The sequence below is a fragment of the Takifugu flavidus genome, chromosome 13 (genome assembly GCF_003711565.1).
Source record: "Takifugu flavidus isolate HTHZ2018 chromosome 13, ASM371156v2, whole genome shotgun sequence".
Taxonomy (NCBI): domain Eukaryota; kingdom Metazoa; phylum Chordata; class Actinopteri; order Tetraodontiformes; family Tetraodontidae; genus Takifugu; species Takifugu flavidus.
Genome location: NC_079532.1, coordinates 473,905 through 487,961, shown reverse-complemented (window position 1 = coordinate 487,961; position 14,057 = coordinate 473,905). Strand labels below are relative to the sequence as shown.

The 14,057-nt window shown below is 46.1% G+C and overlaps 1 protein-coding gene across 19 annotated transcripts in view; it reads left to right on the top strand.

Annotated features, from left to right (window-relative positions):
• Nucleotides 1-14,057, top strand: part of cadps2 (Ca++-dependent secretion activator 2) — a 55,395-nt gene that overhangs the window by 24,565 nt on the left and 16,773 nt on the right. For 13 of the 19 annotated variants that reach the window (XR_008953502.1, XR_008953503.1, XR_008953504.1 and 10 more), the window contains exons 9-17: nt 36-102; nt 168-276; nt 396-596; nt 4,947-5,083; nt 6,713-6,900; nt 9,639-9,740; nt 11,816-11,879; nt 12,233-12,356; nt 13,601-13,710. Coding sequence is in view for 16 of the 19 variants with exons in the window: in XM_057053186.1 (XP_056909166.1) it covers nt 36-102; nt 168-276; nt 396-596; nt 4,947-5,083; nt 6,713-6,900; nt 9,639-9,740; nt 11,816-11,879; nt 12,233-12,356; nt 13,601-13,710 (1,102 nt within the window). In the remaining 3 variants the exon portion in view is untranslated. The remainder of the gene's footprint in view (nt 1-35; nt 103-167; nt 277-395; nt 597-4,946; nt 5,084-6,712; nt 6,901-9,638; nt 9,741-11,815; nt 11,880-12,232; nt 12,357-13,600; nt 13,711-14,057) is intronic. The other 6 variants (XM_057053188.1, XM_057053187.1, XM_057053192.1 and 3 more) reach the window with 1 other exon arrangement.

Below are 14,057 nucleotides of genomic sequence, written 5' to 3'. Positions count from 1 at the left end.
ATGATGAAGGTTTTGTGTGTGTATGTGTTTTGCAGACACTTGTTTGCTCTTGGTCAGAGAGTCTGGAAACGCTGGAAGAGACGATACTTTGTCCTCGTTCAGGTGAAAACATCATTGATTGATTCTACAAAGTGACAGATTGTGTCAATAATCAAATTTTCTGTCAGGTAAGTCAGTATACCTTCGCCATGTGCAGCTACAGACAGAAAAAGGCAGAACCTCAGGAGTTAATGCAGATGGAGGGGTACACAGTGGACTACTGCAACCCACAAACGGGTACAGAGACACTGAGACATACACAAACTAAGACTCACACACACACACTTAAACACACAGGATTTTGTAAGGGGTAAATGTGGTTGTGACATCACTTCCTGGTCCTCCTCCTTTGTCAGGCCTGAAGGGCGGCCGGGTGTTCTTCAACGCCGTGCGAGAGGGTGATCTGGTGACGTTCGCCTGTGATGATGAACAGGACCGCATGATGTGGGTTCAGGCCATGTACCGGGCCACAGGACAGTCTCACAAACCAGTTCCACCACTACAGAACAGAACGTCCAACCGCAGCGGAGGATCCCTGAACCCAGCACCCCCCATGAGTATGTTCACATTTATTCTTTGAGAAGCAGCCAAGGTCTACCCCCTGGTGGAAAGTGGAACAGTCTCCAACGTCCTCAGAGAAAAACGCTCCTGATTTATCAAAAGATAGAAGGTGTTGAAAGCAGTCATGTTGTGTCTCTTGTGGCTCTAGAGGCCACTAGAGGCTAATAGCAGGATTAAAATAAGCCCCACCTACTCCATTGCTTGCAATTGACCTCTTCCTAAATCCCGCCCAAAAGGCTCTCAGAAAACAGAAACACATTGGGAACTTCTATGTTGTCTTGGTTTCAGAGACAGAATAAGTGAGTGCAGAGAGCCTTTAAACTGCAGCTGAGCACACACTTAGATCATATATGACATAAAGAATCTGGCTATTTCATGTGAGGTTACTAACATTGTTAGGATCATAGCATTTGACATATTTAAGGTGTCATAGGACTTGAAGGAAATAAATGTAATCTCTCTTTGTGGTACAAGAACAGTGCTGATGGGAAAGGAAGCAGCTGCACCTTCTGACCTGGGACCAGCAAACTTTGGTCATGGGAGATTAAGTCATGCGTGTCTTCCTGTGGATGTCAGGGAGACTTTACATAGAAACTGGTTCATCTCTCCTTTCTGGCGCTCTCTCTGCTTCTTTGTTCTACCTTCACCTATAACTGCAGCCTTCCTGTTCTCCTTCAATCACAAATCATTTCATTTATTAGCTGTCGGACCGTTGTCACATGTAGCGGATCATGCTGGGCACTGATGGTGCCATCTCATCCTCACTGCCACTGCGCTCTTTAGCTTTTAATGGAACAGACTGACACACTAATGGTGAGAGGTGATGACACGCTGGGCACGAGGAAGTGGAAATGTCCCTGAAATAGCTCTTAACTGGGTGCTAAGTGTTTGTGTCTCTGTGTGTATGTGTCTGTGTATGTATTGCTGTGTGTATGTGTCTGTGAGTGTGCGAGTGTGCATATGCGTGTGTCGGTGTGAGTGTGTGTCTGTGTGTGTGTGTGTGAGAGAGTGTGTGAATGTGTGTCTGTGTCAGTGTATGTGTCCATGTGTTTGTGTGAATGTGTGCATATATGCGTCTGTGTGTGCATGTGTGTGTAGATGTGTGAGAGTGAATGTCTGTCTGTGTTTATGTGTCTGTGTGAGTGGGTGTGTATCCGTGTGTCCATGAGTGTGTGTGAATGTATGTCTGTGTTTATACGTGTCTGTATGAGTGTGCGTGTATGCGTCTGTGTGAGTGTGTGTGTTTGTATGGCTGTGTGTGTGTGTGTGTGTGTGTGTGTGTGTGTGTGGTGCTCCTTCAGCACCGACACCACTGCGCCAGAACATTTGCGTCAGAACGTGTGTCCAATCATTCTCTAACCAGTCAGTCAGTTTTCAGTGTACAGGCAGCGGCGTGTCGGCCAACTTTATTTGTGTCACTTCCTGTCTGTGGGTCACTTGACCGTGCTGAAGGTCTGATGGATCGTGACCTGGGGATTCGGAACGAGTCTGTTTCCTGTATTGATCCACCTTGATTGATCATGTCAGCTGTGTGAGGAGGCAGCTGGTCGGTCCTCTGCTTCGCTTAACTTTCTGCAGATTCCTGCCACCCTCTAAATCCACAGCTGCATTTCCCAAACTTCTCCCCCAGTTGGGCTGGAGCCACGAGAAGCCGCTCAGTCAGACGCTCACCGCCGCACTTGTCTGTCTGAATGTTCATCTACATGTGTGTTTAACGTGCGTACACTGTCACGCTTCAACACACACATCACGTCACATCGCTCAGCTCAGTGCACCTGAAACTGAAACACTTCTCCTCCTGCTGCACATCAATAACCTGCCGCCACCGCTTCTGCCTCTCAGAACGGCACGTCACATAGATGTGACTGTTGCCACGACGATACTGACAGGGTAGATATGAAGACATCAAAGATGGGAATTTGCCCCTTCCCCCCCACCACACACACACACACACACACACACACACACACACACACACACACACACACACACAATGTTGTAGCCGGGCATGGTGTGGTTAGCGTGCTCGCTCCGTCTCCGTGTGGTTGTTACTGGTTGTTTTGGTATCTTTTGCTCAAGGTTCCGGCTGCTCTTCAGCCCCAGACTTTTGTCAAGGTGTTTAAACACAGCCAATGGAAAGAGTCTTGGTGCGACTGCACCTCAGAGCGGCGTTTGATACCGTCGGTCACAACATATTACTTTAGCCACTGGAAATGTGGGCGGAGCTTCCCAAACGGGGACTAGTTTTTTGTCTACAGGTAACTTGAGAGCAGAGCAGCATTCTTGGGCATGTTGGAGGGTCTGGAACCATCTGATCTCACCTGAGCTGGGCTGGTTCTCAAGTCTAGAAGAAGATCCGGTTCCAGGCATTAGTGACACTGTTTCTCTGGCGCATTGGAAGAGTTTCTGATGAGAGGGAACAGGCCAGACCATCTGTGGACATCCGTCCCTGTTTTCATTCACACGCAGCCCCTCCCCCAACACCCCCGCCCCCAGATAATAGCGGAAAGTTGGTCTTGACACAAATCAGCATCTGTCCTCCAGCGTGTGTAGTCCAATCAATACTCCCCCTCCGCCCCTCTTTTCTTGTTATCGGCATTAATCTATATTTCTTTGTCTCGTTTTTCTTTAGAGTCGCCTCCTTCACTTCTTTTTTCCAAATTACATTAAGGACAATCGGTGTTTTGGAGCTAATGAATGTAAAATGACCTACATCGGAATGAGACGGCGGGGAAAGCAGGCCACAGGAGCCAAAGGGCAGCCGGAGTCAGAAGAAAGGAGGGAAAGAAAAGGAGCGCTGCATCGATCGGAAGTTGATTGTGAAGATTTCACTTTTGCTGTGTTTTTTTTCTTGTTGACAAAAGCAGAGTGTTGGTGGGGGTGGGGAACAAAACTTTGAAAGTCCTCGCAGGCTTCTCTGGGTCCAAACGAAAATGGCAGCGTGGATAAAAACGCTAATGCTGGTCTGAGACGCAAGGCCGGGGGCGCCGCAGCGCTGCATTCTCGGGCGAGCTTTGGTCTTTTGTGGGCCATGCGTCCCACTCAGAACCTTCCCATTACAGACTGTGCCCCCCCAGATGAAGGCAGAATAGAAAGTGTTAGGCTTTTGATTTGGTGGAACCATTAACAGGATGCCTGAAAGGACTGTAAATGAACCAGTGTTTGCTCAGGCCTGGTCGCTGTGCTGCCACCGCCACCTCTGTATTGCTGGCTTTTACTTCAGCCTTTATTCTTCTGCCCCTGACCTGAAATGGTACATGTTGACTAATTTATCTTTTTACTTTTGAAACGCTCACATGTCTTAAGCGCTTGCAAGACTGTTAGCCAAGGCTAGCCTAGCTTAGCATGTCCTTCATTCTGGTTGTTTTTGATTGTATCTAGTTTTTCTCCATTAAATCTTAGTCTGATGCAATAATTTTTGTTATATTTTTGATATTTTTGCTGGTCATGCAATTAAAAGGTGAATGAATGATTTAATTAGAAAACTACAATTTTTTCTCTGCCCAACGTTTTAAAGCTCTGTTATTTCTACCTCTGGCAAAGGTTTATCTGTGCTAGCTTATGTTGGTTACTGGTAGCTTCAATTCATTTCACATGTGCTGCACATGGTTGTGTTCCTGTAATTATCCTTTGTTTATCATCTCACTTATTCCACTATTATCTTTGATAAATGTCAGATGCAGCAACAGTTGACAACGTATATAAGTTATGTTAGACATTAGCCATCAAATGAAGGTCGTTCTAACATATTTTAGTTGGTTCCAAATGTAACTTTGTATGTTTCAGTTTTTTCTGACAATTTTAACAATAAAACAAAAAAAGGCAGCTGTAATTTAAAGGGCTGAATCTTGCTGCCATGTAGGTCACAGTGGGTGGTGGCGGGGCTTCAGGAGGTCTCTTCTGGGAGTTGAAGTTTCTCTCCAAATTGCCTGCAGTCATTTCCTCGCCTGTCAGCCATGTTGGCTAAATGTTTTGAGTCAGCTGAGAGTGCCGCAGAGCCTCACAGAGCATTCGTAGCCAAGCGAGGTGGGAAGTATTAGATGCCATGTTAATGCCAACTCACATGAGGAGGCGAGTTTGCACACTAATGTATTCCAGTATGGGTTATTGGTTTTACTTCTGCCCATCACACTGGCTGTTTTGATGCAGCTGTGACACTAAGCTTGCTCCACATGTATGGCAGTAGTGATGCTCTGCACAACAGGGACCATCCTGCCATGGTTGGAGCAAAAACATTGCTCTATTTTGATTCTCTTTTGTTACATATGAGTGAAACTCTCATTTCCCAGCATGCCATGCATTATGTAATCCAGGAAGTCTGAGAGCTTCTGCCTTCATCTGTGCAGGTGTGGACCTCTCGCAGCATCAGGGCGTTGAAGAGCTGATCTCAGCGGCGCCGTCCCACTTCGACCACGCCACTCTCTTCGCAGCTTTACAGCGATACACCCTGAAACATCGCATGAACGACTCCTTCTCCTGCTTGGTGGGTCCACTGATCCTCTCCTCTCCTCTCCTCTCCTCTCCTCTCCTCTCCTCTCCTCTCTCCTCTCCTCTCCTCTCCTCTCCTCTCCTCCTCCTCTCCTCTCCTCTCCTCGCCTCGCCTCGATTTATGAGATCAAAATAGATCTCTAGTTATAATAATTATCATCACAGAAACATAATTAATGTGTGGGTGTGTGTGTGACATTGTAAGACAGTGTAAAGAACCCTCTGACCATCAGGATCATGAGAACATTTGGAGAAAAAGAGTCATCAGCCAGGAAAATTCTGGAGGGAAACGCTGAGTGATTGACAGATCCCATCTACGCTCCTCTCGGGGTCATGGACGCGTCGGCATGCAGCCGAGGCTGATGAAGCTGACGAGACAGTCGGCTCGTTAGCAGCTAATTGAGCGGTCAACGCCAAGACTGGAGTTTGCCATCTGTTTGTCACTGAGGAACATCTTGTTGCTTCTCTGTCGCCGTCAAGCCCCCCTCCTCTCGCTGTGTGTTGTGATATTATTAGCCTGCAATCACAGATGGACACAAAGATGAAGATGAGAAAAAACCAAACTGATGAGTGAGGGAGGAGGAGATGGAGGAGGCACTAAAAGACGTGCAGAAGAAAAATCTGTCATCTCCAGAAAACCTCAACGGCAAACAGAAGTTTGGCCAGCATCCACGGAAAATAAAGAAACCGCTGTCCTCAGACCACCTTTGAAGTACGCCACTCATTTTCCAGAGAGAAATCATCATCATCATCTGGGCAATCACCTAACCCCAAACACCACCACCACCACCTGCATATCCAAGGTTCTCAACAGTGGCCTGGACCCCTTCCCCGGCAGGTCTGGACCTGCCGCGTGCTGCTAAAGTTCCAGTCCACTGTCCCACCTCTGAAGGTCCAGAACCACCTGCTCTCCTGCTCGAATGAGAACCAGAAGAGCTTCTAGGACCACTAGACCTCCATTAAAATAATACTTGACAGGAGATTTCATCTGAAACATTCTGATGCTTCTTTACCTGTGTGTGTGAGTGTGTGTATGTGTGAATGTGTATCTGTCTGTGTGTGCGCGTATCTGTGTGTATATGTCTGTGTACTGTTGGTGGAGGTGTTAATTTGTGTGTGTGCCTCTGGCAGGAGTCTTAATTAGCTCTGCAGTTTGGTGGCTAATTTAACGATGTCATGCAGTCTGACTGAGCTAATTAGCATAAGGAGGTTTTAGTGGCTCCACAGTTTTTAAAGTGCTCTAAAAGTCTTTTCTGACAAGGTTGCGCTCGTGCACATTCATGTGCAGGTTCAGGAGGGAGGCATGTGGGTGGAGGTCATCAGCTCTCAGTGTGTGTGGTCACAAGCCAAAAATGCAGCAGTTCCAGCAGAATGACCTGTTGAAGGTGTGGCCCATCTGCTCACCCATCACGGTTCCTCTGGAGGAGGACATGGCAGCAGATATTTCTGTCTCAGACTGGTATTAAGTTTGTGGTGACATAGGTTCACCTGTCGAGCATGATCAACGAGGGGAAATCTGAGGATGTCAGGTGCTCACATCCGTCTGGAGCCATCCAAAGCTCACAGAGGCTCTGCACGCTTGCCTGTTACGGTCCAGTAGATCATCTGCGTGTTGTGTCTGCAGGGTTGGTTCAGTCCAGGTCAGGTGTTCGTCCTGGATGAGTACTGCGCTCGTTACGGCGTCCGCGGTTGCCATCGCCACCTGAGCTACCTGACTGATCTGATGGATTATTCAGAGAACAACGCTCTGATCGACCCCACGCTGCTCCACTACAGCTACGCCTTTTGTGCCTCGCACATCCACGGGAACAGGTAAAATCTCCTGGTCACATGTCAATAGTGCAATTACTGATTCCAGACCTCTAAACAAAGTTTGAGGTGCTTGTTCACTTCTCAAGTGTAACTTTAGCGCCGCTGACCTATGAGCTGACGTGTTCCCCTGCAGGTGAGTTAAGGTGCCACCTGCTGTGTTACCTGGTGACTTTCTTCACCTGTGATTGTTGACACAACTGCGGTGTTTGTGACTGAGATGCAGAAACTCTTTCATTTGTCTTTTTTCATGCTAGCGTTACCTTGAACACTCCAGTTTTCAGAGAAAGAGATGTAAATCTTTCCACGATAGCTCTCGGTCTTCTGTATTCACAGATACAATGCTTTGCCAGTGTTGACAACCATGGTCTCTTCAGGCCATCACCGATTAGCTACTGTAACATACAGCTACAGATTTAGCTCTTCACTTGACAGTTGTACTTCCTGTCTTTGTACCCTTATCTGGGCGATTAGCTAATCTAACACCCACTAACCTCACCACATAAACTGGCTTCCTGAGAGAGGTTGCATGGAGGAAAAGATGAAATAAATATTAAAAGCATGAAAAAAGATTGAAAGTTTTCTAAAATAAAAAAACCCAGAAAAACGCCAGACTGAATGGTGCTTTTTTGCAAGCAGCTAATTCTGTTAGTCACCCCGTTACAACAGTTGTTTTTTGGGGGGTGTGATGCTGCTCTGAAGTCCAGAATTGTGTCTACTCACACTACTCACACTGGTGCCTTAGACCGTGAGGAAAGAGGCAAAGCTCCACATGCAGGTTAGGGCCAGGCAGGGAGGAGTTACAGTGAAGGTGACGTGATGCTTTTCAGAATGAAATAATCAGGAAAGCCGCTGTGAAAATGTTGTTTGTGGCCATTCCTGCGGTCAATGAACCTTAAGAGATTGTTGTCGTTGCCGATCACACCTAAGCAGGTGATGGAGATGACGACCGAGTCTTGGTCCTGATCGAGGTTAAAGGAGCGTTAGTGAAGCTGCCGAAAACTCGCCTCCATCTCGCCTGTCACCTCAGATTTTCCCATCACTGAGTTTTGGACGCCACGGCAACACATGATGTGACAGGAGCTTTTATCAGCACCTCTCCCCCCATCTGTTCAGGATGTGGCACAGGGTAACCTGCCACTCAGCTCCATTTCCTGTCCACTCCCCACCCCTCCCTCACCAACGCCACATTGCGTTCAGTCGTCAGAAGCAAGTAGCTGCGGGGTTTGTTGGCACTGATAGTTTCCACGTGTGGCCCCCCTCCCCCAGCCCCTAGCAGCCCTAGCTCCAACTCGTTTGCTTCATTTAGCAGCAACAATGTGTCTGAACCCCGACAATCTGTCACATCACTTCCCACTCGGTGTGGGAGTCCAGGCAGAAACACGTGACTGGTTTTAATGGTGACGAATGACTGAAAGTAAGGGCCACTGTGTCATTCAGGCTTCTTGGGCTCTGCTGTGCTCTGTCACACTCTGCTATGCTCTGCAGGCTCTACATTGCTCTGTGGGCTTTGCCGACCCTGCAGACTTTCCTGGCTCTGCCACACTTTGCAGTCTCTGCTGTGCTCTGCAGATTCTACTCTTCTCTATGAGCTCTGCTGTGCTCTGCGGGCTCTCTTGTTATCGGGGGGAAGCTCAAGTTGTGTTTCCCAGAAGATAGAGCCACCTAATCTTGATTCATTTGATCAAAGCAAAGAATTTTAACCCTGAGAAGTTTTAAAGGACGATAAAATATGAAACTGACATTTATGAAATTAAATCCAGTTTTGGTGATAAATAAACAGACCATTCCTAAAGTATAATAATGTTGTTCTCCTTTTAAGCTCATTGCTTCCATGTTATTTTTTTTATTACGAACAAGTAAACCGGTTTGGTTTTAATGGAACATTTGTTTCTTCCTTCATCCTTTTGTTTGGCTGTATTTTTCTGCAACAATGACTTATGGTGTTGTATTTGTGATTGATTTTTACCGCTGTGCGATCTCGCGCGCTGAGCTCACGGCGGTCAGGGGCTCATTCACATAGAGGCTCCTCGCTTCCTCCCTGCAGCGAGCACAGAGCTGTTTGGAGAGGCCGCGTTTTCTCTTTCAGCTGCTCAGAGTCAAGGCTGGTCGCTCCGCTAACTGATTGCATTTTTTCCTTTTTTAGCGAACTGCCTGTTCAGACAAAGACGGCAGCGAATGAAAGCTTTACAAACATTAATGAAGCGCTCAACTCGCAGGTTTTTTCTGCCGAGTCTTTGTGGACATCGTCCTGCGACTGCCTTGTTGTGGAGGAGGAAGGGGAGCCTGAAGATCTCTCGTGTTTGATTGGTTGACTCTGAGGTCATCATGAAGGGTTCTTTTCCTTTATGCGTTAGTTTAGTGAAAACCAAATGATTTTATTTATTCTCTGTGGAAAATAAAAGCAGCTGTTTGACTTGTTACTCTTTTGTCTTTAAGGCTTTGAAACCTTCGTCTGCACAGATTTCAGAATGATTTTAGTCAGGTTTTACCAGTGAGTCAATGAGCAACTTCCTGTAATGAACAGGAAGTTGACAATATTTAATATTGAAACTTTACAACTTTGCAAAGCCTTATTGTTTGTCTGTTGGAACAAAAGCAACTCAGTTTGTGTGAGGTGAAATCTTCTCTGTAGGACTGTGAGGAGGAACCCAGGCTTTAAGCATAGGCTCATGTTGTGACCGATTTCATTACCATTCGTCATGTCATCTGTGACTTTGACCTTGTGTTTGTCTGTCCAGGCCTGATGGGATGGGAACGGTCACGGTGAAGGAAAAGGAGAGGTTCCAAGCTGTCAGGAGTCGACTGATGGCACTGCTGGAGAATCACATCACATACTTTAGGTAAGAAGCTGCTCAGGAAGCAGCAGCAGCCTTCAAGCTTCAGAGTAGCTTCTGATTTCATCACATCCTGTTTGATGATGTCAAACATCCCAATGCACAAACATGGTGGCTTTCACCGACCACAGCCTGACTTTGCTTTAGCTTCAGTGCTAATGAGCTCTGAAGAATGGCTGAGAGTCAGACCAGGTGAGGATGAGACTAGGTGAGGATGAGGCTAGCTGAGGGTGAGGCCAATTGAGGGTGAGGCCAGGTTAGGATGGGACTAGATGAGGGTGAGTTTAGCTGAGAGTGAGACCAGCTCACAGTGAGGCCAGCTGAAGATAAGACCAGCTGAGGATGAGGCAAGGTGAGGGTGAGACCAACTGAGGATGAGACCAGCCAAGGGTGAGACTAGCTGAAGGTGAGACTAACTGAGGGTGAGATCAGCTGAGGGTAAGGCCAGCAGAGGCTGAGACAAGGTGAGGGTGAGACAAGGTGAGGGTGAGACAAGGTGAGGGCACCTCCTGCTGGAGGTGCTTCGGAATGGCTCTTCCTGGTGTTTGGCTCCTCCTCCAGCTGCTCCAGCGTGTGAAAGCTTTGTGAGCGGGCGTGAAAGCAGCAGCCCACAGACCTTGAGCCACACTCATGTGAATACATTGTGTTCCGTTAAGGGTCCTGAGGACCGGGAATATTTAAAGCCTCCGTGCTTTTGAGGGGAGCTTCCATCTGGTCCTGGAGGAAGAGGAGGGGGGATTCATTACTCATCCCCTCAAGGAGATGTTAATGTGGGAAAACAATGGCCACTGCAATACTCTGATTACACTAATCCAGCCCCAAACAAGAACCAGGTTCCAGATTAAAGCTGTTAAAGCAGATCAAGGTTCTCCTTAGGTGGTTCTCTACTCTGCTGAGGGACTATTGTTTCACAGGAAGGAGCACATCTCAGACAACAGGACTGCTCCTCAGATTATCCTGTAATTACTGCCCTCATTTAGGTGTCACATGTCCATTGCAGGTCTCTGGATTCGTCTCTCCTGGTCAGATTTTGTCGCCAAGACAGAAGTGTTATGGGAGTCATTAAAATTCACTTTCACAAGGAACATCAATGTGGTGGACCTTCTTCAAGAGGATTTTAAGTGTTTTCTGTTCTGGGAGTATTTGGAGAAGCTCTTTTTGAGGGGGAACCAGAAGAAGCTAAACAATCTAAAATTAGAACCTGCAGCTCAGGAACATTTAGCTTCATGACAGACAGAATCTAGGAACTGGAACTCTGTAAAGGTTAGGGTTAGTCCCGAAATCTCTCCTGATGAACGAGTGCATTCAGCCGACTAGAAATCTTTAGATCTCCTGGCCCCACCTCCAAACCTCCAGAACCATGAGAATGTTCCAGTAGGAACTTCTGATTCTTGTTGTTCTGTTGATTCTTATCAAACTCTGATGTTCCATCCCTGATCAGGATTTTTCTGGGTTCTTCTTCACTATTTGTGGAGTAGATTTGTCCAGGTATAAAAATGAATCTCCAAAACAACTGTTGCCTTTGTTTAGCATTCTGCTAATTCTGTGAATGTGTCTTCACACTGATGATCGGGTGCGTTTATAAATCCAACAGTTTTGCAACCATCATTTCTATCACTGATCAAGCCAGACAAAACTGGGTTTCTTTTTGGATGCTGAGATAAAAGTTTTTTCAGTGCATTGATCTCTGTCAGGAACAGAGAAAACCTCTGACTGGCCATCTCAGAACCTCCTAAATGAACCTTTTGATCGGGCTTTTGTCGAGCCGTGCAAGTGTGAAGAACCAGGACATCTGTCTGAAGGTTTATTGTCCATTAAATGGCCGACCTGTGTGACCGCCTCCCTTTGTTAATTTAGTCGTGTTCCCTTGTCAATTAGCCGCGTGGAACCTTCATGAACACGGCGGCCTGTGCTGAGCTGGACTTAGAGACGAGAAAAGCTTCTTCATCAGGTTAATTAGATGAAAGGAGGTGGCCATCTGTTGGAGCTGACTGACATATTTTTCTTCTGCCTCTTTTATCACGCACTTGTCCTTGAGCCTGTAAGCAACTGCGATGACCTCCCACGTTCTACATCTGCAGGTACTGTTTCCCCTTCGGACGACCAGATGGGGCCCTGAAGGCAACGCTTTCCCTTCAGGAACGGGTACGTGAACATTCAGTCAGATTATTTCAAAAGGTTTTCTCCAAATCATTAAATAAATCTCGAAACCTTTTTCTTTCTTCAATATTTGGGTTTTTTACACAAGAACGGAGCCGCCAACGGGCAGACGTAACAGTTTTCTTGAATAAGTTAGCTCCAGTTAAAGGCCAGAGCTGATCCAGAGGAATATTTCAGGTTCATCTCAAAGTGTCCAAAATAAATGTTTTTTTAAGTCAACTTTATTTTTCTACAGTTGGTATTAGCCATTTTCACAAAGATCAATAAGCCAACCTGCTGTTGCTATGGTAACCCAGATTCAGCAATAAAAGGTGGCAGGATTGTTGCTGATATTTCAGGTGTTGATGAAGGACATCACCACCCCTGTTCCTCCAGAGGAGATGAAGAACCTGGTCAAAAAGTGTTTGGAGAAAGCTGCTCACATCAATTACAGTCAGCTGATGGAATATGCACAAGTCAAAGGTAAAGGTCACCCCCCCCACCTTAATTTAAAAACACGAAAGAATGGAGTCTTATCCAGCTATTGGTCATTGATAATTATGCTGAGTCTGCAGATTGAGAAATGATGGTGTGACTTAATATTTTCTCTTTAATTGATAGTTTATTGATAGAGTGTCATCCGCATAGAAACAAACGTGCTTGAATCAGCGGTTGCTAACTAAACATCTATTTTTACTAAAGCATGCAGTTATAACTGCCAGTTGCCAAGCAACAGTGCTCGTTTCCCTCTCTCACAAAGTTCCTGGAAATTATTATATTCATCAGATTTGATTACCGTATTTTTGCGACCATACGGCACACTGTATTAAAAGGTGCAGTCTCAGTTACATAGTGCAGGCATGGTAAAACATACCGGTACGCTAGTTTAAAACATGCATGCTAGCGTGTATTTAGCAATGTACTCACGTTATTTTTTTATCAATCCTCATCCACAAATCATTCAAAGTACTCATCTTCTATATCCAAAATGAATCCGAAATGGCTTTTGTTAAAGCCGGCAAGCCGAAAAGCATTTACAGATTTTGGAACTCGGTGAACACATTAGGCACACCGAATTATAAGGCACCCTGTCCATTTTGGAGAAAATTTAAGATTTTTAAGTGCGCCTTATGGTCGCGAAAACACAGTATAAGAAAGTGAGTTTATCCGAATGTTGCAAGCTAACACAGCCTGTATGTTCTGATGGTTCATCATTGTTTTTACACTCCTGCTTGTGATCATTTGAACAGCAACATGTTGTAATGGATACGATCCGATCAGAAGACCCAGAGGCTAAAGGCAGGACTGCAGCAGCGTGTAACTGAATTTAGCTTCCATGTTAGGACCGCTAATGCTAAGACCGCAGCCATGTTTTCAAGATAACAGGAAGTTTGAGTCACCACGTACTATAAGTACGCCGAAGTAAATCCAATAAACAGACAAAGCCATGAGCCGGAGTTGTGGCTGATCTGATTAAAATAATAATCTGATTCCTCCAAGTTATCAGATAATTTTAGGCATGTAAATGAACTAAAGGAGTCAATCAGCAAACAGGCCCCACCTCCCAACTCTTTCTGAAGCCATGGAATTGCTGTCGGTCCAGCAGCTACTGTTCTCACAAAGGTTCTCCATGACTGACTTCTGGATCACAGGAGTGCATGAGAACATGTGTGTGTCATCACTGTCCATTGTGATCACAATGGTGGATTTCCTCTGTTTTTGTTCAGTCAATCCTCTTACCAGTCCAGAAAAACGACTGGAGGACCTGTTGAGACTGGGAGAACTCTGCATTGAAGTTCTGCAGCAGAACGAAGAACATCACTCTGAGGTCTGGTTGGTCCTGCTGTTCTGGTGGAACACACACATAGATGCACTCTCATAAACTCTCAGAATCACACACACAACCTTGTCCTTGTGAGGACCTTCATAGACATTTTACTTTTCACAGCCCTGACCCTGACCATACTAACCCTCTAACCTACTGTAGACCCAGACCTAGTTCGAACCTAAAACCAGGTCTTGGAAGTTGTGAGGACAAAATGTCCCAAAAGTGTCGTCACGTCGCACAAGTGACGTTACCATCAGACTGGGCAGCGTCACATTGGCGTGTTGGATGCGTGTTTTTCAACAGTTGATCATTTGAGATTTCACAGCTTTGTCCGTGTTCTTCCTCTGCCGTTGGCA